The 27226-nt window shown below is 42.2% G+C and overlaps 1 protein-coding gene across 1 annotated transcript in view; it reads right to left on the bottom strand.

Moving 5' to 3' along the window:
• sema3c (sema domain, immunoglobulin domain (Ig), short basic domain, secreted, (semaphorin) 3C) overlaps nt 1-17377 on the bottom strand; it is a 51719-nt gene extending 34342 nt beyond the window's left edge. The window contains exons 1-2 of the mRNA XM_080492260.1: nt 17192-17377; nt 11088-11274 (exon numbers count right to left, since the gene is read on the bottom strand). Coding sequence (XP_080348386.1) covers nt 11088-11223 — 136 coding nt within the window. The 5' untranslated portion in view covers nt 11224-11274; nt 17192-17377. The remainder of the gene's footprint in view (nt 1-11087; nt 11275-17191) is intronic.
• Between the last annotated feature and the right edge of the window lie 9849 nt (nt 17378-27226).

The raw sequence follows: 27226 nt of genomic DNA on the forward strand, positions 1-27226 counted from the left end.
TTTATTTTTTTTTTTTTTTCCGAGAAATATAACCAATATAAACAAGAGTGACAAATGATTATGTGAGATAACAGGGCGAAGTAGATAAGCTAATCTTCTGTCTGCTCCTTTTTATTCGGAAACTTTGAAAACTTTTGTTCTGTATTATATTGAATTGATTTGTGTTTTTTTGTAATTTTTACAATGAATTAAATAAATAATCTAAAACTTAATGTGTTACTTGATGTTTGTCATCTTTATAATTTGATCAATAATGTAATCACTATGAACTCGGTCACTGTTTTGACAACTTGATCTTACAGTGGAAAGAACAAAAGCTGTATTTGATGTATTTAAGATTTACAAATGTCGTTTTATTCATTTTTTGATAGCCATTTTTACTCAATTTTACATGATTAAATTTTTTTTTCAAGCATAATAAGTGGTCTTACTTTGCTATAACAGTGTTACATGACCAACCCATGTTGTTGCAGCAATGTCTGTGCACCGTAGTGAGGCAGCGGTCGTGGAATCGAAGATTATATTTGCTCTTTGTCTGTACTACCGGGACAACGGTCGTTTTTCGTCTGGGACGGCCGGACCAATAGCCGCCCTAAAATGCATTCTTTCCCACTCTTATTCTACTTCTTTAACAACTCGGATCCATGCAAGAGACAGTAGTGTGAGTGGGAAGGACAAGGCGGTGCCCAAAAGGCAGAGTCTTTCTCTTTGATGTGTTTCTTTCCCCCCCTTTTCTTTTTTGGTGTGAAGTGGCGAAGCGGAAGCAACACAAAAGCCTTTTGTTAGACCGAGAAACTACAGTAGTCATTCAATATTGAACAGTACCTTTCTTTCTTTGTTTCTTTAGTGCAGACAGGCTCTTATTGACAGGGGGGGAAAGCATCTTATGTTAGCGAATGGATGGTGATTTATTAAAAAGAAAAGGCTCAAGATATACAGTTTATCGACTCTTCCAATTAGTAATGCTTTTGTTTGGAAAATGCGAGGCCTAATTGAGCTCCATGTTGTGACATTTGCCGAAAGCGCATTAATGATGCATTCAAAGCGCGCCACTCTTAAGTATGACTGACGTCCTTTTTTGTGGTTTTCAAATGAGACAGTTCGGGTTTTGTTTGTTCGGTCATGATATTCACCTCGACAGGAGAGACACTCCAGCTACAAGCTGTGATCACTGTGGCGGTTAATTCCACTTTCTCCTGAACCGGAGTCACAGAGTCGCTTGTTCATTGGCTCCAGTGTAAGGACCCAGTGAGGCAAAAAAAAATAAAAAATACAAGCATCCAGGAGGGTGAAAAAAAAAAGCAAACCTTTTTTATGTAACTGTGAAAAGCAGAGTAGAAATGGAGGAGGGGGTGAAAGCAACAGGAGAAAACCTGTCATAGTGCTCCTTGTTTGGCAAATATTAAGTCAGTGGAGTCGGCCGTCCGCTGATTATACAGCCAATATAAGAAATGCAACAGCCGCAAGGAGACCCAGGTCATGTCTTCAATCCATGTGGCTTTCTGACTGAACTGACTCCACCATGATTATTAGCATGCTCAAATAATCGAGTTTTACATCGATGCGAGCCGCAGTAAACAACGCCTCCATGGTTCCAATTTGGGATGTCCTTACAAGGAGCGGTTTGTTGTGCTGCAGCATAGGGAACATTTAGAAATTGACAGCGGCTGGAAAGTATGCAGGATCTTTATTGGAGAAACAACTGTAGTTCTGAGTCGGAGGGCTGTGGAAGCTGAGAGCAGTGTGACTGGAGCAGGAGATAGCGAGAAGTGTCAGGACTTCAAAGAAATTAAGAAATATAGTGGCAAGAACACGGAAACAACAGCTGAACTGTGTACGATTCCACTTAATGCCAAAAAGAAAAGAGCTACCTCCTCAGAGATTCATCAGCGGATGCTTTTCTTCCCACCAAAAAGGCTGATAAATCAGGAGAGAGCAACAATATGGGATCATCTTGTCAGAAGATTGGTTTAGCCTTTGCACAGCAGGAGACGACACAGCTTTAATCAAACTGACTGGCCGCCTTAGGTGCCGCGTTTCTTGATTAATGCCAGTGTCTGAAAAGTGGCCAAAATACCCTCACGCCAATTAAAAACACTCCGGGGTCAGACAGCAGGCCAATTACAAACCAAAATTAGTGTCTCATATATACATCTGGCCTCATCAGTTAAGCTTTCCATGTGAAAGGCCGGGATGAATATATTACCTCAATGCTAATGAGGCTCGCTTTCCATGTACGTAAGGAACAACCTGTTCTATGGTTGTCAGGGGCAGCTGGTGGGAGGACCCCAATCACCCACCCGTCTTGATAAATATTGGAGCAGAGGCTTATGCCGCCCTCTTGCAATTCATCTCTCCTCACAAGATGGAGTGGGTCCCACACAGTGGCCTGACTTCAAACCTGTTGCCAAATGCCATTGCTCTCTGTCCGGGACAATGCTAAGAGCTCTTTGAATTCACTTCTGGATGACTGCACTTACCAAACACAGTGCTGGGCTGGTAAACGAGTCTGTCCTGGCAACTGACAAGCCTCCTCTAGAGATAAAAAATGGCTGAAACCAGAACAGGACCCCGCTCGTACACATTAATGACTGGTGCCGTACAGATATGGCAGAGGGGAAGTTAAGGCGTCGATCCAGTCCAGGAAGACCACCCAAGATGTCGTGCGTGAGCCGACGGCGTCGTCCGATTGTCTGTCCAAGAGACATACTCCACATTCCCAGGAATGCGGCACTCAAAACGCAAACAGCATTTGCTGTATAGCAACTGCTTGTCAAGGACAGAAGCCAAAGTTAGCGCAGACAGAAGAGACTTTGTATGTTATTAATTTGCTGATTGTTGTCTGTCACCGATTATCTACATGCAGACATTTGTAATGGGAATCATATGGCAGCAGAGAATGCCTGAGTTCTTATGTATGCCTCGTCTCACGCTGGCCTCACTAAGTTGACACCATATCCAAGTATGACATTCAAGACGAGAGCATATTTTCTTTCCTGTCTCTCGGTGTGTGTGTGTGTGTCTGTGTGTGTGTGTGTGTGTGTGTGTGTGTGTGTGTGTGTGTGTGTGTGTGTGTGTGTGTGTGTGTGTGTGTGTTTGTGTGCGTGTGTGTGTGTGTGTTTGTGTCGAGTGATGCGACTCAGAACTAATCTCAACTGCTGGTTGCATGCGCATGGCTGACCTGCTGAGGTGATGCCTAAACGTCCCTGAGAGATGAAACTGGAGACGGTAAACTTGTCCGTCAAGCCGCCGCTGCCGCCAGCCAGTTTGCGTTCCCGGTGCCCCAATTAGCACTCAGCTCCCCCTCACATGTCACCCCACCTATACTGTCTGCCACCGCGCCTTTTAGCACGTAACCTCTCCCCTGCCCACATCAGGAGCCTCTGGTTACCAGTTACCTCCAGCAGATAGTAAATCTCCGTAATTTTACTGTCACAGCGGCGCTCGGTGAGTCTCAGCACGAAGGGGAGGCTTCCAGGAGATATGGGTCAGAGGATCTTTGTAGCCGATGTGTTTACTGGTCACGGCGGATGGCCAAAGGGAAGAGAAAAAGCTCAACCAGGTGGAACGCCGACTATTTTCAAGGCACGTTGAAAAAATTTGGGTTTGCCCCGTGACACTGATGTCAAAAGGTTGTGTCTGTGGTGTTGAGTGAAGGTACAGATTTACTGCCGGAGCAACAATGACATATGCACCTGTTGGAATGTTTGCTAAAGAAAGACTGTTTACACATTTTTTAAGCCAGAGGTTTAAGAATCAAATCCTTTCCATCACCTAATATTTCCAGTAATGGAAAAGGCTTAAGTTGTAATGCAGAAATAGCTAATGCCTTTTTACCGGTGCAAGAATAAATACGGCTGAGCTGAAGGAAAATCCTGAATATGAGCGTTGCTTTACAAAATTCAATATACTCTGCACAAAAGTAACAAGCATTTATGTCTTCTCATTAGAATATATTACTGTTTTGTGATAGTTCCACCCTCTGACTCGGCAACCTTTTAGTGACCTTTCCTCTCCTTGAAGAAAGTCAGTCTTTGCTCGTATTGATGGGACATTGATTACCTTTCAACATGTGGCAGGGCGGGAGTAATGAAACATTCAACAAGGCTTGCAAGGTCAGACTCAGGAATGGCTAAACACGGTGAGACAGGCAGAGAAAGGCAGACTGACAGAAGAGCTGTCAAACATCTCACAGGCTGTCGGCCCCAAGCGAGAACTCCCCACGGCCGCTAATCCTGTACCGCAGAAAATATCCATGCAGCTATGGTAATTACAGGGACATGTCAGGAGATCGGGAAGATGCAGCACTCTGCATGCAAGTCTAACCTACAGCTATTTGGAGCACGTCTGTTTGTCACTGCAGACAGCTTTGACTGGCCCATGCTTTACCCACTCGGGAATTATCTGTAATAACAGAGCATCACTGATTGTACTTGCAGAAGCTTCATTCGTGATCACCCCTGAAAAGTGGAGATGCAAATGTGCACGTTAAATGTAAAGTAAAGGCAGGAGACTGTCACATGTTGGACCAGCGGTGTTAAACTGATGAAGACAAAGACATCCTGGTTGGCTTCTGGCTCTGTGTCATTGGGGCACTTTGACCTATTGATCTCTTGTTGACCCTTAAAGATCCCACATGCCACTAGCCCTCTGTTTCCTGTATTGCTGAACATTCAACATCTAAAAAGTACTTCAGGTAAAATAACACTAATTCTTCCTACTTACCAAGTAAACTAACAGCTAAACAGCTAAAACCACATTAGCATCAGCTACATTAACTTTTTGTCATTGTGATTGAATTCTTTCTGATTGAGAGATCAGAGTGTACTGTTTACATAAACCCTGAATAAAATGATTGAGTTGCAAGTTTATATGATTTATACACTGGATTTCATTAGGAACTAAAACACCAAAGAGACATCATCCTTCTACAGAATCTGATGAAGAAAAGGCGAGCTTGAAGTATTTTTAACGTGATTTGACAGCTTTGTCTCCTGTATCGACCGGTGGCTTTCCCCCCCTTGCATCTTTTTTTCCAAAGCACCGCGCACGAAGTAATCAAATCACAATCGAAACTCTCGCAATCTATTTGTAGTTTCAATTCAATTGAATAGTAATTATACTGCGCCAAACTTTTGAGGCACGTTTGCAGGGAAAAACCAACATTTCCACTTGAGCAAGCAGAAGAGACAGTGAGAAGGAAAACTCCCTGTTCACAGGAAGAAAGTTCTGGTTTGAGGTTAGAGGATAGAAAAAGAGAGAACAGAGACAGATATAATAAATCTGATCCGATTGAAGAACTTCATGGACACGGTGCGATTCTAATTGAATCTTACGACTTACAGTCCATGCTACCTAAGCTACAATCTTACCCGCCAATAAAAAAACCATGGTTGGCTTTCTGGCCTGTGATCTTTCTGTGTCGAGTCTGCGTGTTCTGACAGTGTCCATATGGCTTTTCGTCAGTGAGTCTAAACTGCTTTGAGTTCAGTCATTGTGTATCATTACCAGGTCCTTCAAGCAAATCATCCGAATGGTAACTTGAATAAAAAGAGAGTATAGAAGATGGATGAACTACTAAGGCATATCAACCCCCAAATGGCTTCAGGAAACACAGTAACTGTTACAGACAGTCCATGCTGTCGTAGTAGTCTACTCTTTGAGTTATCCACTTGGCAAAGGGGCTGTAGATTATGTTTCTCAAATGCAGACAGCTTCCAAAGCTAGAAAACCGCACGGCTTCAACGTTGAATCAGCAGAAAGTTTGACATCGAAATGCAATCAAGTCAAGGAATGCACATTAACACACACATTCTTTGTGAGATTTACTGACATGCACACACTCCTACAGACCCCGACTAAGTAAACATCATCAACAGACCGATTTCCACCTACATATGAATGAAGAGTATCAATCATGGCTGAATAATGGCGGTGAGTGGAAGTTGTAATGAGTCATAAACTGGACGAGGGTCATCTGCTCCCCGACGCCTGCTCCTATTCAGGCGCTGCTCCATGTGGGTCTTACAAGTCTGAAAACAACAGGCATCCTCTTAATCAGTCTTTCCTGTGTCTCAACCAGGTTCTCAATCGTACTCACAAAAATCTAATCAGGAATCCGAAAGCATGCGCACGCCTGCTAATTTTCCAAATAAACATCCTTTATGGTTTGACGTGTCCTCTGTGTATATTTCTAAGTTAATATTGTGTTGAATATGGAGGTTAGCCAAGACAGAGTGAGACTGCTGATGAGGTTAAATGATCCTGATCATAAACATAGACCACTGCTCCATCTGTCAAGCAGGGGGGGAATAAAGGAGGCATTTTGTGATCCCTTGTTCATGTTCATGGCAACAATTTGGCCTCTCATACAGTAGCAGAGCTCAATGAGCCGCATAGTGAAAGTGTTACTCTCAGAAGCTTTTATAGAGTGGTTCTACTTGGAGCTCACGGGATGTAAAGACGTGTCAGTGCTCGTACTTGTCAGTGAGAAATGATGGTTTGGCACGATGAGCAAATAAAAAGACTCATAAAGATATTTTATATATTAAATCCAATCTGCTAAACTACTTATTTCATTAATGAACAAATTATTTCAGCTTTTCCAATACAACATTGGTTTAATTTAATTTAGAAAGACATTTATTCAATGTGAAAACAAACTGGAGAACTTTATATACTTATACAGGATTATAAAGCAGAGGTGTCAAAGCATAATTTTTTCGTGTGTTGAAATGCATGAAGTGAAAAGGCTGTCTGGCATTTAGCAACTTCACTATAATATGAGCGTACATGAGCACAGGAGTGACCATCCAAAGAGTGGGATTCGTCATAGGATAGACGTAGGCCTGCGAGAAGACAAGCATTATAACAATGGAATTCGGCAGTGTGAGGCAGATGTGAGGGTGGTCCAAGACAATCTGGAAAGACTCAACAGTTCACTGTAATAAGTCTTGTCAGGAGCTGGGATGATGTTCCCAGCGTGCAAGCTGGATCATCCACATAGTGTCACAGTTCGGGCACAGTGGGGTCAAGCAGAGTGATTGTCACTGGCCAAGAACACATTCCAAAAAATCCACAACAACCTCAAAAATGCATTGCCAAAGTTCCGCTGGAGCCCTAAGAACCCATGGCAAAGATCCATGGGAGCTCCAACGAGCAGCGCAGTCCTGTGACCGGGACTTGATGTGACTCGCTCCCTGGGGGATCCCAGAAGTCGCCTCCAAATGAATGGAAAAAGAAGGGCACGCTCAGTGCCAGCCCAACCGATGGCCAGTGAACCCAAGGATCCACATATGGGACAGAACAGACCTCCCACGAGGTCACCCCTCCATTCGGGGCAGAACCCAAGCAGATCCATACATTTTGAAGACCATGTTCTGTAGGGCTCCGCCATACCTGATCAGACAACCCACTGTGGGATCCATAGAACCCATCCCACCACAGACTAGTCAACAACACCAGGGTGGAAGTCCTGGGCCGTCCCGCCGATAAGGGGCTAAGATCCACAAGCCCTGATAAATCTGAAAGTAGTGCAGTCACCACACCTCCCTACCTCCCCCTGACCGGGAACCATTACCCTTAAAACATAAGTGGGTCCAAAATATAGTGTCATGTGGAGTATCAACATTGTATTAAAAGGTGATTTTAACAGGGGAATGTTTGTTATATGGTGAGTTTCAGTGCCAATCAAAACAATAATATATACCCAATATGAATATAATGAAACCTACAACTTAACCCACACATTTTAAGACTTTCTAGTCATGAAAATTGTTAGTTTCTTGTAAGTTCCCAGCCTCATTCTGACACAGCGAATCCACCCAACATGCCACAAATCAGGTCAAAACATCTGTAGAGAGAACAGGAGATATATAAAGCAACTGAAGCGGGGTAATTATCTTTTATCAGGCCGGGTATCCCTGAATAGTCCTGCTGTAAGGGAACCGGGGCCCCGTGTTAACTCTGGCCACGGAAGAAAAAAACACCACTTGAGAGTTTATTATTTGGGTTAGCTGCATTTTTCACTGTTTATTATGCGGTTTTAATTGCGGTCTGGCTGCATTTGCCTCGAGATTACGAGAGTAAGCAGAGTGAGGGAGAAGAGGAATGTCAGAGGCAGCAACTTCTCGGCAGGACGCGAGGCGTCGGTCCCGTGAACCTGCCGTACCCCGCGGCTCAGGTTTCAGCAGGGACACGAGGAGGGTAAAAGACGAAAGGATATTCTTCTGGTCTTCCGTGATCTCTGGACGTACTGCTTGCAGGTTTATCTCCCTGCCTTTCGTAAGAATTAGCAGGTCTTCCCATATGGGAATGAAGGAATCCAGAGTGAAGGACACACAACAGGTGCCAAACACCTGCATATTCTCCCCAGCTCGTCTTATCAGACGCTGCATACATCTTTTCCTGGACTGAAACCAAAACCCCTTGAATCCTTCCCTTGAGGCAGGACTTTGGTTGTTTATGTAGGAAATGAACCTCCACCTTGGTCCTGAGGAGTCTCTCTACATCTGGCGCTCAACAATGCCAAAATATCTGCTGAAACTGGGACTTGAAAAACGATTTCGACCCCAAGAAACAAAGGTGCGCCTACTCAGAGCTCCCCGATGTGCCGTATCAAAGCTGGAATGTAAATGTACACCTGATGTCGGCCGTTTGGCCTCGAACAAACATTTGGCTCACAAATTTCCTGTTGTGCGCACACCTTTACCTCATCATATCCATAAGCACTCATTAGGATTAAAGTCCGGAGCTTGTTATACAGGGCTGCTAAATGCATTCACATCTTTTTTTTTTACTGAACACTTTAGTGGGCTGCCAACAATAAATGGTTTCTGGCAGCTTTTTCTTGTTTCTGTAAAACAAACAATTATAAGATGCGACTGTGCATGGGCACCACAGCCATAGTAAATGGTTTTTCTGCACATGCACGAGCAGATGGGAAATGATTAAAAGAAATGGCGGCATCACCTTTTTCAAAATGTTGTTGCGTGAACGCAAAACTTCTCGGAAAGTCAAAAACTTCCATTTTTGGTGCTCTTTGCAGTAAAGCACACTCAACAGTAAATAAGGCAAGTTCAGTCTAACCCACACTGACAGAGCGTCAAGCTGTTTTAGGTGTATGAGGATTTTCAGCTTGGCCACCTTTGACACATTAAGATGGGGTTTTGGAAACATCACAGAGAAAGAAGTGAGTGAAAAGTGTGACTTGAATGGACAAAGCCCACGAAAATGATGATGTAGATTCTTCCTGCCTTTTTGTGGGGAAGTCTGGAGTGTTTCCAGGATGACAGTCAAATTGTGACCTTTTTAACCTCAACCTTTCAACAAATACTTGGGTAAAAATGCAATTCATATATATCTGTAGCTATTATTAGAGTGTAAAAATTAACAAAATCTCATATTTCACAATTTAGACATTAGGAAATACCACGTTACGTCCTTAGTTTTCGAAATGAGACACTCGATAACAGTTTTCTATGCAAAGCCAAATATGAAATTGTCTAAATAAAAGTATCACTGTGGAGTATTTACAAGCAGGATACACTGATACACTGCAAAGTTCCAGAGCGTATTACCTGTTTGTGCAGATTGCTCTACGTGACACTAAAGAATGGCACAATTCTTTCGGTAATGATAAATTAACCATGCATGAATTAATTTGAGAGAACGTTTTATTAAAAAAAGAAGATATGTTTGCTCTCAATGCATGTTTGGAGTGTTGAAACTGAGTAGTAAAGGTAAAAGGTTTGTAAAGAAAACAAAAATGTTAAAATCAACAAAATTGCCAGAAATGGCGAAAATGACCAAAACAGCTAAAACACTTGAAAACAGCCAAAATAATTGTCATTTTCAAGGTTGCAAACTATCCTAATGATTAGTACATTAATTCAACCATATTTTATGTTTCCTGTGATCACTTTAAAAAAATGTAAAGAAGTATGTCCAAGTTACCACTTGTGGTCTCTCTGTGATACAGTAGATACAGATTACTCAGGCTGTACAGAAGAGGTCATAAACGGGTTCAAAACTGTTGAATCAAACCAAAACTCACACAACGGAAAGAAAGGGACTGAATGTGAAGGATTCAGACCAAATTGGGACAAAGCCCCAACATATTAAGACAGATATAGTCATGTAAAGTCGGAACAGAACTCCTGAAAGGCTTCTCTGGCTCGGTGCAGGAGCGTCACTGATGGACAGCCTCAGCTGCTCTGCGTTGCCTCGGAGAAGCCAGGCGGAGTGAAAGGTGATCAAACGCCTCCTCCAGCCACTGCGAAAAGGTTACTGCCACTCCACACACGAGCCGAACCAGCAAACCACAACTCTCATTTCAAACTACTATCAAAAATTCATTAAATAATCCGAGTTTGAAATAAAAAACACAACTAAATAAAACAAGAGAATCAGAACCAGAGGCAGCCACAATACCCACAAGGCCCAATACAGAGCAGCGTGATTAAAGTTTAACTAGGAACAGATTGAGGGCAGGACCGACAGGCAGTGCCACCTCCTGCAGAGGTTTGACTTCTGCATGACACACAGCAGGACGATGGATGGGCAAGGACCGTCGAGGAACAGGTCAGGAGAACTTTCGCTTTCGTCTTTATGGGCAAGTTGATTTTAACAACATAACTTTGACACGTTTCGATTATGTGATTTTATCAGAATCATCATCAAATATGTACAAACTAAAGTCTTAGAGAACTTAACTGAACTATGGTGAGGAAGTTACGGAACGTTTCCGATGAAGACATGTCATTGGCATGCTTTAAAAACCAACTTGCCCGAAAAGACGAAAGCAAAAGAACAAAGCAAAATGCATAATGAACTTTACTGAACTACGTTGTGGAACAGCGCTAAAAAACCCTGGGAACGTCTCAGAATTGACTCTAATTAGAAATCCAATGCAAACAATCTACCACAGTCGAGGCTCTTTAAATGTCACACAAGCTTTATACCACGTTGTAAAGACGAGCCTGCAGCTACCGATATGTTTAGTGTTACTGCACTAAACGCATGGCTTTAGTGACGAAGAAACGGGCACAATTAAGCGGATGATTTACAAGAATTGCTTTTCTTCTTACCTTCAAAGGCGAGGAAGACTCTGGGCAGAGGCTGCAGGAGGCCGGAGACCCCGGTGCACAGGACAGAGAGAGCCAGGAGGGAGAACGCCATGTCTGGCACCAGAGGTGGCCTGGCCAACCCCTCCGGCCTGCCCATAGCCGCAACAATCAGGACGAATCACCGGTCCGAAACAGCCGAGAGGACGGGCTGTGGGAAACAAGCAGAAAAGGGTTGTGTTAGTTTGTGAAATGTCCGTTTCTGACTGAGTCGGAGTGTTTCCAAACAGTTCCACTTCGGGGGCCGTGTTGCACATGCACAGTGGTGGAGTTGCATTTTCCCTAATTTCCATGGAGCCTGAGTCAAAGACCTAACACACCCAAAACGCAAGACAGGTTTCCCATTTGTTTTTTTTTGAAAATGTCCTGTAAATGGAATCTTAAACTGCTTTGACTAACTTGGAGTTGCAGGACTCAGACCAAGGGAAAAAAAAAAAGCAACCTCAGGGATATCATGCACACGCTGGTCTCCAAGCCGGGAATTGAACCATGGTTACTTTCACAGTGAGGTGATTGAGCTAATCACTACAGATTATAAATATATGAAAACACTTTCAATTTAATTCAGAAACGTATAAAAACACTTATCGAGTTGCAAAGCGATGCTTTTTTAACAGATGTATCACATTTGAAATAGAATTGCTCTTTTTGGCCACTAGAGGCAATACAGTTCTGCAGAAATCCTTCTGCAACATAGAAATAAGAAGGATTTTATGCACAAAGTGTTGTGTTGTAGCATACTGCAAAAAGTTATTTCTCTGCAACATCCTCAACATCACGACCACAAACCAGGGAATGAAGAGGAAACGTATTCCTCCTGTGATGCATCGATAATCTCTTTGTGCACGGTTTTCCGGAGACGTGTCACCACTTGCACATATGTAACGAATATAGACGTTAACGCCCCCTCGAGATTAATGCATCTTGATACAAGCAAAACACGATGAATGCTCGGTGCGCGGTTATTTCCTCACGTAATCCGAAACATGAGCGATCTTTAGTCTCCAGACGAATCCTGAGGCCGGCAGGATGAGGAACACCGACTTTAATGTTGAATTCAGACACAGACGACAACACAACAGGTCAGTCGAATTCCACCACTTTTCACGATATCCCTGCAAATGTACCTCTGTTAAATATGGATGAGTTAAATCTGCACAAAAGAGCTGCCAGAGAAACACTCCCCTCAGCCTCTTGGCTTTTCCACAGCAGGACAAGGGCGGCTCAATTATTGATAGAGGCAGGTACTGTACAGCCTGCGGGCGGATAACTCCTGCAATGCAAAAGACAATTTGGCCTGTTTTTGCGATTTGCTACAGAGCCTGCATTGCACGAAGCCACCCGGCACTTGACGTAAGAAATGAACCTTTTTCTCGACATGGAAAAAAAGAAAAAGTGATGCTTTTTAACAGAATCTCCGATCTCATGGCTTAAACATGCACAATGAAAAATTGATGGCCAGGAGATAAGAAAGCCGCATCATTGCAATGAAAATTTCAGGTGTAGCGTACAAATAGGTCGAGACACATGTGTGTTGGAGTGTGCGTGTGTTGGAGTGTGCTGTGCAGCTGAAGCGTTCAGTTCAGGTGCAGGAGGAGAACATGTGGGGAAACCGCCGAGCAACGAGATCTCTGGCCGCACTTGAGAGGAATAAAACAGCATGTGGTTTAAACAGACGGGCCATGTCTGCTGTACCGCAGCCCCTCTCCTGCTGCATCACCGACACACCCTCACACACACATACACACACATACACCCATCCCCCCAGAGCCTCCTTCAGCTTCAGGCATCTTTTTGCTGCTCGGGCCCAAATCTGACCTCCTGTCCGACTCCAGAGGAGGTCCGGCTCGAGATCACACCCATCACCATGACGTAAATGTGACCGTCACTGCTCAGATATTCAATAATAATCTGCAGACATGTCAGCTGGACTATCTCAAAAGGCATTTGACCCTTTATTCGATTCGCCTCACAGCTTCAAAAAGTGTGAAGTATGAGCATGAAATTCTGCAGCATTTGTCAAATTCCCTTAAAACTTGCCTCCATTCTTTTACTCCCAACTGTTTCCATGCAGAACGCTCCAGAAAGGTTCTTGTTATTACTGTGTGAATGAGGCCAGAAAATGCTGCGTGACTATTGTGAAACAGTTTTCACACCATCACTCATTTTCATAGGCAATTTATCGTGTCCCAGAAAAAAAACAAAGAAAAACAATAAACAACCTGTCGTAGGATTTCGCAGAGAATCCACAGTAACTGGAGGAATCTGGCAAACGCTATACAGAACAGCCCTGTCTCAGAGTAATCAAACTTCTGGATGTCACTGCCAATCCAGATTTTTTTGTTTTATTTAATTTATGTTATAGCACTGTAATAATCCCCAGAGGGGCAATTCTTTCCCAAATTTACCAATTTTTCCAAAACTGCCACTGCGGGAGGAGTGCCTCGTTTATGCAAAGAGATTTCAAGTGAACACACATTGTTTCGTCACTGAAATGTTTTGCATTTACACAGAAACGTTTTGAAAACGATGTCCGTTTATACAGAAACAGCGGAAACACTATAAAGGATGTAGATAGCATGCCAGGCCACAGGTTGGTGCTGTTGGCCATTTTTTGTCATGAAGCTACACACACGTGTGTGCAGAGAACGACACACTATAAAATAGCTGTTTTCAAAAAATTTCAGTGGCTTTGAGCACCGTTTCTGTGTAAAAGGACACTCAAAATGAAAGTTTTCTGTTCTGACTTGAAAATGTTGATGCATCAGTCTTTCTCAGTTTTCATTTTTCTATTTTTGCCTAGTGAAGGTGATTTATTATACGAGTCTATTAAATAAGTATTTAAACCTTTCTATAAGCCCCACATGGCCCCCAGGCCTCACAATGTCCATGTCTGGTTCTAAGATGTCTGATAAAATGACAAATGGAAATAACAGAATGGGTCATTTCGCCATTAGAAAGGTGGTGACGTGGTTAGCACGCTCAACCCCACAGCGAGAAAATCCCGCTTGTGTGGTGGATTGTGTGTGGGCTTTCTCCAGGGTTTCCAGCTACAGTCTCAAAACATTTGAAGTTTTTATGCCGGACATTTTTTGGACTAAGTCCCACCTTAATCAGGAAGTACATCATAGGGAGGAAAAACAAAAGACACATGAATTCCCCCATGTTCTGATGTAACTGTTGATAATTCTGGTCCAGCAGCTGCTATATCAAAGTCGTCCTTGAATTTGTTCCTCAGCTCTTGTTTTTAAGCCACGATTTGTCTTGCATGTTTTACTATAGCAGCATTCTGTTGTCATACAGGGACATCTAGTGGTACCAGATGGTATGTCCCGGTATATTTTGATATACAAGCTGCTTGAAAATAGAACTAACATGACCAACTAAATATCTTAAAAGGGTGCAACTTATGGTCTGAGACTTATGGTAAAATGCTGCAAAAAATCCCTCAATTGTAGTCAAGCAACTACCGTATTCCCCAGACTATAAGTCACATCTGTAAAAAAAATCATGTCATGATGAGGATAATAAAAAGAAGTCACATTTAGGAGTGAATGTCCAGATGTAACGACCTTCTTCCTGATGTCTATTTCTGCTTTTAAATTTCTCCTGTGGACATTTTTCTTACTGCTTTGTTGGTCACACACAGCAGTTAAGGAGGATTTTCTGTGGTACTGTAGCAGCTTTCTGCTGTCACACAGAGACATCTAGTGGTCACACATGTTATGGACTGTATTCTTATTCTTATTGTCCACCTGAAAAGCCTCGAATCCTCACCTCAAACTAAATTGTGTTTATGTTTGCTTTCTCCCTTGCTCCCGTCATAATCAACATGACCACTGGGGGTCCCGAAAACAAACGAAAAATCAACAATTCCCCACTGTTGTCTTCGATAGGAGGACAGGCTGTAATAGCAGAAGCCTGGTAATTAAATCTTGAAGGTATGAGGATGAGCAACACTTGACAGACATATTTATTTTTTCACGGCTCCTACATTTTAGCAGGTCAAACATTGAGCGTCTGTCCTAATTCGGTCCAGGCCTCCAGCCAGCGAGTCAAAGTCAACCTCAAGTTGTTCTTAAAAGATGGCTGAAGTCCTTTTGTTGGTATACACGTCCGGGAAGAGGTGACGTAAACTGCTGAGGTTTCCCCAATTATTCTCAGGAATGAGACAATCACAATTATAAAAGCAGCCACACCGTTGAACCTCGGTTAACTCTTTAAGGAGACAGAGTTGGAGCGTTTGCAAAAAGTTCCACATTGTTTTTTGAAAAGTGGAATTTTTCCAGTGACCCCGAGCACCGTTGTCATGAAAACAGACAACCAAAACTTGAAATCGTTGTTGTAGAACCGGGGCCTGAGTCTTGGTGAAAGAAAAACGATCATACATCATAACGTTTTTAACATTATATATTAAACGTGGGGGTCAAATTTGAGCGCTGCTGTTTTTAAATCTATCCCGACTAAATGGCAAAGAATTGAACTGGAATTTCACAAAAAGGTAAACATTTTAAGATTTTGAGTTTTGTGTTTCTTGGGTGTAAAAAATATTCAATTTAATCATAAAATATTTCCGTTTTTTTTCTTTTAACCACTGATAATTGTACAAATGGGTCAATTTAGAGCCAAACAGGTTAAAAAGTCACAAAAGTATCATCAAATCTCGAAATACTTTTTCAATTCCCATTTTATTCAATGAGTGTTTCACCAATGGTGAGCCGACTTCGGTAACTCCACCATGCGTCTCCCGTCGTCAACCCTGAGACAGATCCACCCTGTGAACACGCACACCTACAAGCTCTGCTGATCCTTCCAGCGCGGATAATGTCGGTCCCACAGCTGCTAAACTCGTCGTCCGGGTGGAGGGGGTGGGGGTGGGGGTTAAGTGGCATCCCCATGAGGTCAGGATTTGACACTCGGTTTCGCCACGCTGCAGAAGCCAATGAGCTCATTACCGCGTTGCCCTCACACTCTCCGAGCACTGCGACACTCCGACATGAAAGGATTCCCCCGATCCGCCCGGCTGTTTGTTGCCATGAGCAGAAAAAAATAATAAACACTCCAATTAATTTTTTTGCTCAACTCCTGTGCCCAGAAATTCCAGGACCGTGTCTTGCCAGGAATCTCAGCAACAAGCAATTAAACGTCTCTCCACAAAGGAGGTGAGTGGAGGGAGCCAGCCTGGATGGAGAGTTATATTTCCAGTGGGGTGTAATGATAATTGTGTTTATTGTGCTCGCCGTTTGGCTGACGGCCTAATGAATTTCCCATCTCATCATGTCAGAGGCGCTGCTGAAAAACTTCATTTAATGAAAGCAGAGAAGAAGAATCACATTTTCTGTTGTTTTCCTAACATGGGAATGGAATTGCTCCACTGAATTAAAGGAACGGAATCCTGTCAGTTGGAGGCAGATGCTAGAAATTCAATTAGATCCCCGTAATGAAAGAAAAATGCATGAAAATCAAAGTAAACAAGTTGCCCCATGCTCCAGCTCTAACAGGACGGTGTGTGTTCATACCACACCCTGTCAGTCACTTGTCAGCAGCTCTATTACACGCACACACACACACACACACACACTCACATAAACACGTGTGTATTTCAGCTATTTAAACTTTAGAAGAGCCAGTTGCAGTTGGAACACCGACCTCTCTTTCTGCTCCGTATCTTAATCTAGAAGTAGGCAACATTTAAAGAGGAGAAACTTTATTTTATAACCAAATGCACATCCAATCAGTTAAAGTCTCATGTTATGTCCGTGCGCTTCAGGGAGACTCTAAATAAAGTCCCGTCTGATCTGTGTGGGAAGGCACAGAATCTCCAAAAGACCATTGCAAGTGAAGCATGGCAGTGACGTCTGATGTAATACTGTTTGGCTGACTCCTCTCACATCAGTCACATTGAGTTTACCTCCATGTAGTCTCAGCCAATCCCCCCCCAGCGCCGGGGAGCCTGCACCTGTCATCTAAACTTCATCCACCAACTCCCCCCTGCATCCGCCGTCCACGTCTTACCTCTCTACAGACCGGCAGGTCAAACCTCCTGTCCCTGTCAGGGCAGGACTCACCTTTTGGAAACTTCCTCCAGCCGAAAGAAGGCAGGCGAACCAATGACCAGATCTGATCTGATCTGAGATCTCCTTGTCCAGATTATTTCCAGTCTCCTCCAGTGACACCAGTGAGGGGAAAAGGCTGTTATTCCATCCAAGTGCTCACAGGCTTGACTGGGTGAGAGCTCAGGAGAGCGAGAGAGAGGAGAGGAGAGAGGGAGGAGAAGGAAAAGACAGAGAGGGAGCCGGTGTCCTATTACACACTCTCCAGCAAAGTCCTCCTCCTCCTCCTCCTCCTCCTCCTCCTCCTCCTCCTCCTCCTCCTCCCTCCGTTAACTAGACAGCAAACAGATCACTTTAACATGCACAGCTCAAAACATCACAGATGTGGTGGACTCGCTGTGCTGCACCCGGTGGGAGAAATAAGCCGGACGTGTCCACAATTTACACCGTTTCTAATCTGCAGATGCACAAATCAGCCGTCCAAACACATCCAGCTCAGATGATATGAATTAAGTTTTGTGCTTCTGTGAAGCTACTCAAGTGATGATCTGGGGGGGTTTTCTGACCCATTTTCACCCTTTTGACTCAATAGAATAGTGTTTCTGAAGAGTCCAGATAAAGATTAAGACAGAAAAGTTAAAAAGCTACATAATTATGTGTCATTTATTTAAAACAAAATCTGTGAACAAAAAGTATGAAAGTTGGACATTTCATGATCTTATTCAGGACATTGTCCACATGCCCAACAAAGGCCACTAAACATGCAAATTGAATAATTTTACCTGTTTTTAAATTTCAATTTGGTGTCATTTTTCACTCCAGTGGGTTCGATCTTGTGTGATAACCGGGAATAAAAAGTGATTTTCCAAGACAAAACGTCCAAAACATGTCAAAGTTTAGGTCAGACGTTTAAAGCCAAAGTGTCCCAATTTGTCATTATTTACAGAGATGAGAAAAATTCGACATGCGCAACACGTCTTTTAATCCTTTGGTGATTAAGTGAAAAACCTCATGAAGGGTATTTCTACTTTTTAAAGTGACAAAAGTTAAAATAAAGACATTTATGAGCCATTTGTTCAAATATAATGTGAAGTAAAGTGTAAAACTGACCAGAGTAGCTCATTATTTCATGATTTATTGCTCATAAACTATACAAACCCAACATGAGCAGCTCCTCCTTCAATATGTCACAACAATTTTTTTCATGTCGTCTATAATTGTCTTTAACTCAAATTTAAAAAAATATATATATAGTGAACAACGTCAATGACCAAATAAAAGCTGCAGGTTTAAGTCTTACAGTGGAGCAGAAAGATGCAAATGAATGTTTTCCAAACAAACAAAGAAGAGTTATTTTAAATTTTAATGAACTTTTACTGCATTTAATGGTAATTTTCTGGTTCTATTAAGATAGTTTTCAACTTTGAGGTTGGTGGAAAGCGTTCAACCCATTTTAAAGTTACGTTTCTAATATTTGGCTACTTGTCTCCACAGAATTTAAAAAAATTTTGCTAAATTACATTTTGTTGTGTGAGAAGAAATAAGAGCTTATATATATTAGACAACATTTTAAAGATGTTTCTCTGTCATTTTATTCATCAAAAACTTAAAAAATCCACAAAGTTTGAGGTCATGACCTGCAACAATTTGACAAATGAGTAAATGTGATTATAAGAAATGTATATGGAGGGTTTACCAGATACATCTTTTAGAGATATATAAAATCAAATGTATGAAAATAAGGAAGATTTCGAGCGTTTATACGATAAACTGTTGTAATGGTGCAGCGTAAACACAAAGCTGTTCAGGGAATGAAATGCGAAATGAAAGATGCTCTGTCATCAAATCAAAGCTGTGGGAAAAATGAGAGAATCAAAGGACTGAGCTGAGACATAACAGACACAAGAAGGTACTACAAAACAGAAAATATATCTTCATCCAATCCTCAAATGGAAGTCGATGTCATCCAGCTGAGGGGAGAAGCTTCTCCCAACAACAGCAGCAGCTTCTCTTCTGAAGGCGGAGTTGATTTACGCCTCCTTTTAAAACTACTAAAAACAGACGGTCGTAAACAAGACGTGTTGTCAGACATTGTAAATCACATTTTGACCGTTAATCTATTATCACAAATGCCTCCCTGTATTTTACCCAACCTGGTTGAAACGTCCAACGTTACACATTCCAGTCAACATGGCGCGTCCTGTCTGGAGATCAGCATTCACGTGTGGATGCACAATGTCATGTCGTGCTCTGAACGCCTAATTTCAAATTAACCGGAGGTGAAGTCCAAGCAGTTAAAGCTTGACCGACAAAAGTCTCATTAGATGTTCTACAATCTGGGATGTTTGAAATCATCATAAAACGTTTTTTTAAATTCGTGCCATAATGATCTTAAAATTCAAATTTCAGAGTTTTTCTTTGGTGTGACACTGAGTATAAGTAAAAAATAAAGTATGTTTTTGTAATACCAAACAGTTAGTACTGAAATATGCTACAATTTCGACATAAAGATCATTTTTGTCCCCGTTTCCATGGTAATGTTTTTAAAATAAACCCCACTAATGTAGTCCTGTGTGACACTGAAGTGATTCTGGGAGAACTACTTTGGCGCGATGTCCAAAATACTGTCGTTGCAATATCTGGGCTTCCTGAAGACTGGACAAGATAGTTTGATATCATTTACATCTAAAAACGCTCCATCTTGTATTCAATGCCTCACTGGTGCCATGTCATTTTTTGTTTTTTTAAATTAGAAAAGGTCAGAGGCAGTACTGGCAGTTTTTATGGAAAATGGCAGCCTGTTCCATCTCAGTTTACTTCCTTGAATACTCTTGAATTCCCCCTCCCTCTCCTATTCATTTATTATATGTCTTTTTTTCTTCACTTCTTTAGTTTAGAGTTGAGTTTTTTAGTGATTGAATCACTTGCTTACCTTAAGACACAAGTGGAATATGGGGCTTGGTTAAGTAAAAAAAATAAAAAGAATTTTCATGTTTAATCATTTGTTTATGTAAAAATCTTGTTTAAAAAAATATCTGTTACCAGCTCATTTGCTATAATAAAAAAAAAGAAGCTATAAACCTCAGGAGAGCTGGTACTTTACAGGAGGGCTAAAAAAAACAGCAGTATCCGTCCAAACCATGTCAAACCTCCGTCAGCACAACGCTGCAGCGAGTCTGTAGCTTCAAGTTAAACAAAGCAGGAGTCCAGACGGACTTGGCTGCTAAACGTCTGCTGTGGAATGCATCACAATGTGCCTTTGATTTTACTGGATTTCCACGCGGAGCGCCGCAGAGATATTATGCTCTGTTTGCAATTCCATGAATGGATGCACTTGTACTCCTCAGCTGGGTGTCACATGTCACTTCACTGCAGGTACGAGCCAGGACGTGAACAATTTTACACTTTAACGCGTCGGCTGCGAGGGGAAAATGTGAGCTTTTCTGCTGAAAATAAATAATAAAATCCCCACAAAGGAAAGAGAGAGAGAGTGAGCCAGCTCTGAAAGGAAAAGTAAAATGGGTGAGAGGAAAGAGACAGGAGGAAATAATTACCCCTCTCGATGACAATGGAGGCCTGATTTATGCCTCTTCAATTAAAGTGTGAGGACGGCCCACCAGAGGCGTGCAGGCGTTCCATTGGCGCGCCGGGACTCGATTGCTCGCCACTTATAGGTGGAGGAAGAAGAACAAGGAAGAGGTGTTGCGAGTCGGAAAGTGAAACGACGTCCCAGTAAATTAACTTAATGGCGGTGGTGAGTGTTTAGCTGCAGGACGGACACCAGACATGATTACAGGACATTACGTCTGACACTAGGTGAATAAGCGAAGGACAGAAAACCGCTTTAAACTTCACACGACAAATTACACTGAAATAGAACGAATGCTGAAAATGTGTTTTTAGCATTTGGGGGCCACCAGTGGGTGCTGCCGTTAGTTTTTTGGTGTGTTTTTGCCCGTTTCCATGGAGACGGAGTTGGGCGTTCTCCGCAAAGTTCGACCAAGTCAAGGTTTTCACTTGAAAAGGTGGCGTAAACAGGGCCTTGATGGAGCGCCGTCTATTCACGCACTTCTTAAAACTGCTGGTGATAATTCCCTGTCATGCCAGTTGGGAGACACCACCCGACACCGGAGTCGACCACCCACAAGGTTTGCTTGAATATCGAACTGAGCTGCCGAGCACGAGACATCGGAGGCAAAAACACATTTTGTGCGGTGGCGTGGGATACGTTGAAATGAATCACGAATTTAGCATGTCTGTATTCACAAGATGTTTTTGTACAAGACTTCAGAAAATAGCTTAGAAGTATATCATTTAAAATACATTTTTATTTTTGATAAACCAACTTAGAATGTATAACACCAGGATAACAATGTTCACATGCAAATAAAAGGCAACTAAATCATTCAATAACTCCTCGACTCCAGCTGGACCAGGTTTGATCGTAAACACTTCAACTAGACAGATTTGACGAAGGTTTCCGCTGGAGCAGGTGGACTTTGGGTCATTTTGGAGAGTGATTTTAATTAAGCTTTTTCTTTGTTTTTAGCTCGCCAACCTCTTTCTCCCTCCCTCAAACACTTTCAATTAATCTCTCCAAGTGAGCTGTTGAACGTGAAGGACGCTGCCTATTCCCGTTGAGCATTTATCAGATCTGCCCTTTAGTGGCTGGCAGCTAATTAACCACCCCATTATTCACGTCCCTGCCTTTTGTTTTTGCCTCCCCTCTCGCACTTGTCCCTCTGTGCGAGCATGCGACGGCAGCACAGATGGATTGAACATGTGCATTTGCGAGGAGCGGCTGCCTCGACGCGGCGAAATTGATTCCATTTGTGCAAAAAACTAATTTATCGCGCGCATCAGTTGGAGGGTTCAGTCACACGAGAAAGTTAAATCGGATTTTTCTGACAGCGAAGCGCCAGACTTTTTTTCAGTGAATCCTTCATGCGTGCCGCGGTATTAAAGTGAGCGAGTAGACTTTAATACACTAAATTAAACTGTTTAATATTCACCCATGTTACACACAGACGCACTCTCCATGCCTGCTGTGCAGGAATCTGCCTTTAAATGATCTTAAAGCACATAAATATCGGCGCTCGGACGTTGACAGGTAAGACTAACGTTTGATAATCCAGCAAGGGTTGTTTGTGTTTTGACCGATAGAGTCTAAATGTGGCGTTAGAGTACAAGGCACTTAAAATAAAATAAAATATTGACAGGGAATTGTGTCAAGGTACCAGGAGACATACTGGCATTGGTAACTATAAACACTGGTCGTACACCCAGGACACTTGTTCAGTGATTTTAAACTTTGTCTCGCCCCGTCTACGTGTTACAAACAGAAAGACGGAGATATAATCATTTTCGGTGACTTGTAGCTTCATTTATGTGTCAACAAAAGGCCCAAATGCATCAAAATATCCCCGTTTTTGTTGTCGTATAAACAGGGCCTGAGAAAAGAACATATTCCTCCTCTGGAGTTTGAGCTAACTAACCCAGAGGGAGAATTTGTGGGCTATTTTTGACAGGCGAGTTTGGAAACGGGCCAAAGTGGAGCCCATCTGTCCCTGCTTTACCTGACACACTACACCGGTGATTTCTAACGTGCAACCCCCCCCCACCACCCCCCACCCGCCCCCCGCTGTCTCTGCACATCATTTCCTCCCGTCTCGGCAGGTGGGGAAAACAACAAATCTTATTAGAAAAACTTCTCCGCTCAAAGCTCAAAACTTCCACGGGGGAACTAACAGGATCTGCTCACCATTTATTCCTGCTTCTTGTGTCTACATGTGATCCTCAGCTCCACGGTAGCAAAAAGAGTCCAAGCCAAAGATCTTAATACATTTTGTAGTAAACACCATACACGGACACCCGCAATTTTATTGGGGCAATAAATGTAATTAACTTACATATTAAGATCTGCTGCTGTAGTAGCTGCGGTTTTCAGCGGCAGCTTTAACAAGCCTTACCTTGGATTTATGGGTTTTGTAGTTTCTAAGTTCATGATATTGAGGAGAAACCTCTCTCAGGACAGACAAACTTTCAATATTATTATTTTTCATGCATGCTTCTGATTTTTTTTTTTTTTTTTGTGCAGACATCATTTTACAAGTTTTCTCTTCCGTTTCTGCAGGGAATAGCACCGTCCAAAAGATTACAGTCTCCGTCTTGAATTTAGGTTTTCCCCTCAAATCGCCTCCAAGGAGGAAATAAAGTGTTTTCCTCAAGCTGGATGAGACGTGTGTATTCTACACGTGGTAGTTAGAAATCCTTTCGTTAGGCTAAATGAATCAAAAGTAGCATCGACATTTTTCAAGCTGATGTCTCGTGCATCAGTTCATGTTAATTTCCCAGAGGTTTAACCTGACATGTTTGAAATTACCTGACATTTAAGATTAAGCTGCTCGCATATAAATGATAAACTCAGCGGTTGTTCCGACGCAGGAACTCAATTAAGTAAGTGCACGAGTTTGAAAGGGTTTGGCTTTTATTTGAGTAAAGGATTTGGGCTTTTATGCTGAATATGAATGATATTTTGATGGAAAGCACAACGATCCGGAGTTAAATTAAATCCCGGCAGCATTACGGAATGGCAAATCGAAACATCCACAAGAGCTTTTTGTCGTAAAGATTTGTCTTTGCTTCAGTCATCACGAGTCACTGGGTTGCAAACAAGCCTTTTAGGCATCCGAAACAACGTTAAGTGTTAGCAGATCAGCGTTGTTCGGATGTTTGGCTCCACGTCTGGATGAGGCGGATTGCTCTGGGGATTGGATGCAATGAGACAACCTCCTCCAGGGATTCAGAATCTGGACCCAGCGGTTTGGACTCGGGCGGGCGGCAGCTGCTGGGAGGAGAATCCTGGACGCAGGTCCAGGATGTAATGGAGCCGCTGGAGCTGAAACGCTGCGACGTTGATGGATTCGATGTTTGCCACCGGGCTGGAGACGCACTGGCGGGAAGCGGTCCCAGTAACATGGATATTTTTCTGGCTGATGGTGCAGGAAGCCACACAGTGGTGAAGAAGCCAGAACTCTGGCAGAAGGTACCAATAAGCTGCAGCACCCTGCTTTGGGAGAAGCAGTACAGAATATGGGCGGATGCTTAATGCAGGACTATGTGATGGCTGACTCACACTCAGACGACTGCTAGGGAAATACTGTGTCGAGATGGAGGCCGAGGCACAAATTCGAATGTATCTGTATCCAGAAGTACACTGCTAATAAGATAAGATAATTTGGCTCATTAAAAAGTCCTATAATCTGATGTTTTCATTCAAAAATCTTATTTCAAGATGTCTCGTCATAATTTAATAATTTGGGGATTCAGAATTAAAATTTCATGGCATATCGGGGTTTCATCGAAGAAGCGACATGCTTTATTTCATCCTATTTTCAGAACATGAATGAATCAATAAATAGACATATATGTCGACTATGGAGGACTTAAAGTGGCAAAATTCAACAAAAAACATGAAGCAACACTGGACCATGAAATAAATGGTGAAATAATTATATATGTTTTTTACATCCAAGATTTTGTTGTTTGATGCCACATTTTGGCTCACAGCTGACGAAGCGTCAGAGCTTAAAGAGTCACTGACTTGATTTTCTTAATTAGCAAAATGTACAAAAACTATTTTCTTTCTATGAAACTTGGCTTAAGGCCAATATTACCCTTACGTTTTTGAATCAATTTAAAGTTAAAGGTTGTCCTGCAATGGGAAGTTTACCAAAGCGAGTTTCCTTTACAGCCTTAAAAAAAAAAGCCTTGAAATAGTAGAAAGAATGATGACATTGTGTGAAATGTTGACCTATGACGACTAAAGAAAGCAAAAGATATGATTTATCATTACAGGGTCTGCAGCGCAGACCAGTTACTCATCCTTAAATGAAATAATAAAAAACTTCTGGACAACCTGGCAACAGTTAAAGGAGAACTACTGTCGATGATTCCCTAATGATGGTGAAGCCTCTCTGCTTGCATCACTTTATATTTTGTTTCTCCAATTATAGTGGGACTATAAAGTAACATCAGTCTCTCAATACAATACATACCTTATTTATTAAGTCCAGAGGAATGCAATGTACACACATGGGCGTGGTGGCCTTCAAGCAAGAATTTTATTTTTTTTCAAAGTCAGAAACCACAGGCCCATTATATTTAGCTTAATACTCACACTGGCATTTTTTTTATTATTTCAGACTGAAACTTGGAAATGAACTCAACGCTGGATGTTTGCAACGGTTTGCTAATCAGCTGGGAGACGACCAAGACCTTAAAAATGTACAAAGGAATCCAAACAGTTTTGAAATTGCTTTTTTTGCATGCAGTAACACACACATACAAAAAAGAAAACCTATTTTATGCCCGTCACGTCTCACATTTGATCTATTCATAAGTCTTTGCTTAAACTGAATGTATCTGCTCCTCTAATGTCTTCTGTCAGCATGTTTTGGAGTATTAAGATGACGTTTTTTTGTCTTTCAACTTGTCAAAAACATCCTTTGTGAGATTGAGTCAGGAGAAAAAAGAAAAGAAAGTTAGATAATGCAAGGGACCCTGGCAAAGTTGAGAAGTTACAAGTAAAAACTGCAAACCTGGCAACAGTGTAATGGATACCATTGGAAGCTCCAACAGGTACCTGGCAAGTCCCAATGTGGCAGGAAAACAAGTGCAAGCAGCCAAATAAAAGTGCCAGAGGAGAGGAGAGGAGGGGAGAGGAGAGGAATTGCTGTTACAGAGATGCAGGAGCGGTGGGCTCTGACGAGATCGGAACGAAGCGCATCCACCAGTAATGGGAACTTTAAAAAAAGAGGCATGGTTCACCATTTGTCATCAAAATGATTCACAGAGACTGCAAACAGTTTGTGCTGTTGGGTTGTTTTTGGGATGAAACCACACAGAGAAGAGAACAATGCACGATATAAAATGAACAATGGCAGTACACAGGCATTCTAGTGGACAGACGATGAAGTTGGACTGTTATTACGGTGACTGTCAACTATAAAACTACCAGGTCCAGGGAGAATATATGGACTTGGAGTCATGACACTCTGGACACTCGTTTTTTTCGTGTGCTGGTACAAACCTCCGTCCCCAGGGCCCGATCAATAAAAGTAAAATCGAATGGAAAAGTAACATTAAATAGGCACAATCTACTCATGCCTGTGGCACAGTGGCAGTGTTTTGGAAAAGCTGTGTTTTCAAAAAGTTGCACTTTGGGAGCCATTTTCGAAAAGATGCGTTTTCAGTGTCTCCGACCATCATTGTCATTTAAACCACTCTAAATGCACAAACTGTTTTCACAAATAATCTCAAGGAGAGAAGGGTCTGACCGATCCGTCCAAAGCGAAGGGTGATAAATGACGCGTCATACGACACCACCTGATGATGATTCTGATGACGACGGAGGCGCTGGGCCATCGAAACATGTCAGACACAAGTTATAAAAACCCACTTGCTCTAAAAGACGGTATTAAAATCCAGATAATATGACGTTGTCCTCACAGTCATTATTTTCCGTGCTTGTCATGATAAAAGACGAAGTTTCACATCGGCAATGTTAGACCGTGAAGATTCTTTTTTGAAAATGATTGGTTCGAGTTAAAGATGTAATCAGGGAGACAAATGCAGCCTTGAAGATGGTACGTTATACTACACACAAAATACTACCCGCTATCATGGCAAATGCATTTTGGCACGTCGGCTGCAGCTCATTAACTTGCCACACCAGTTCCCCTCCTCGTTATTCCGCCCTCTGCTTCGTTTTGTTGAATTTCACAGCTCATTTCCTTTATTTATTTATTTATTTAATTTATTTTCCTCCCTCCCTCCACACCGCACTGGCTAAAACTGTTTCAGCTTAGAACACAACATTTCTGTGAATTCAATGGAAATAAAACAACAAAAACAAGCTGAGATCTAAAACCACTTCACTTGGAGACCCCTTTTTTTTTTTTTTTTTTAAGAAATTTGCATGATGAGCTTTTGGGAGAAGCTGGTTTTCCCAATATTTGTTGGAGCAACGTGTTGGTTTAACCCTCAGTT

This window comes from Lipophrys pholis (genome assembly GCF_963383615.2).
Source record: "Lipophrys pholis genome assembly, chromosome: 22".
In the NCBI taxonomy this organism is placed as follows: domain Eukaryota; kingdom Metazoa; phylum Chordata; class Actinopteri; order Blenniiformes; family Blenniidae; genus Lipophrys; species Lipophrys pholis.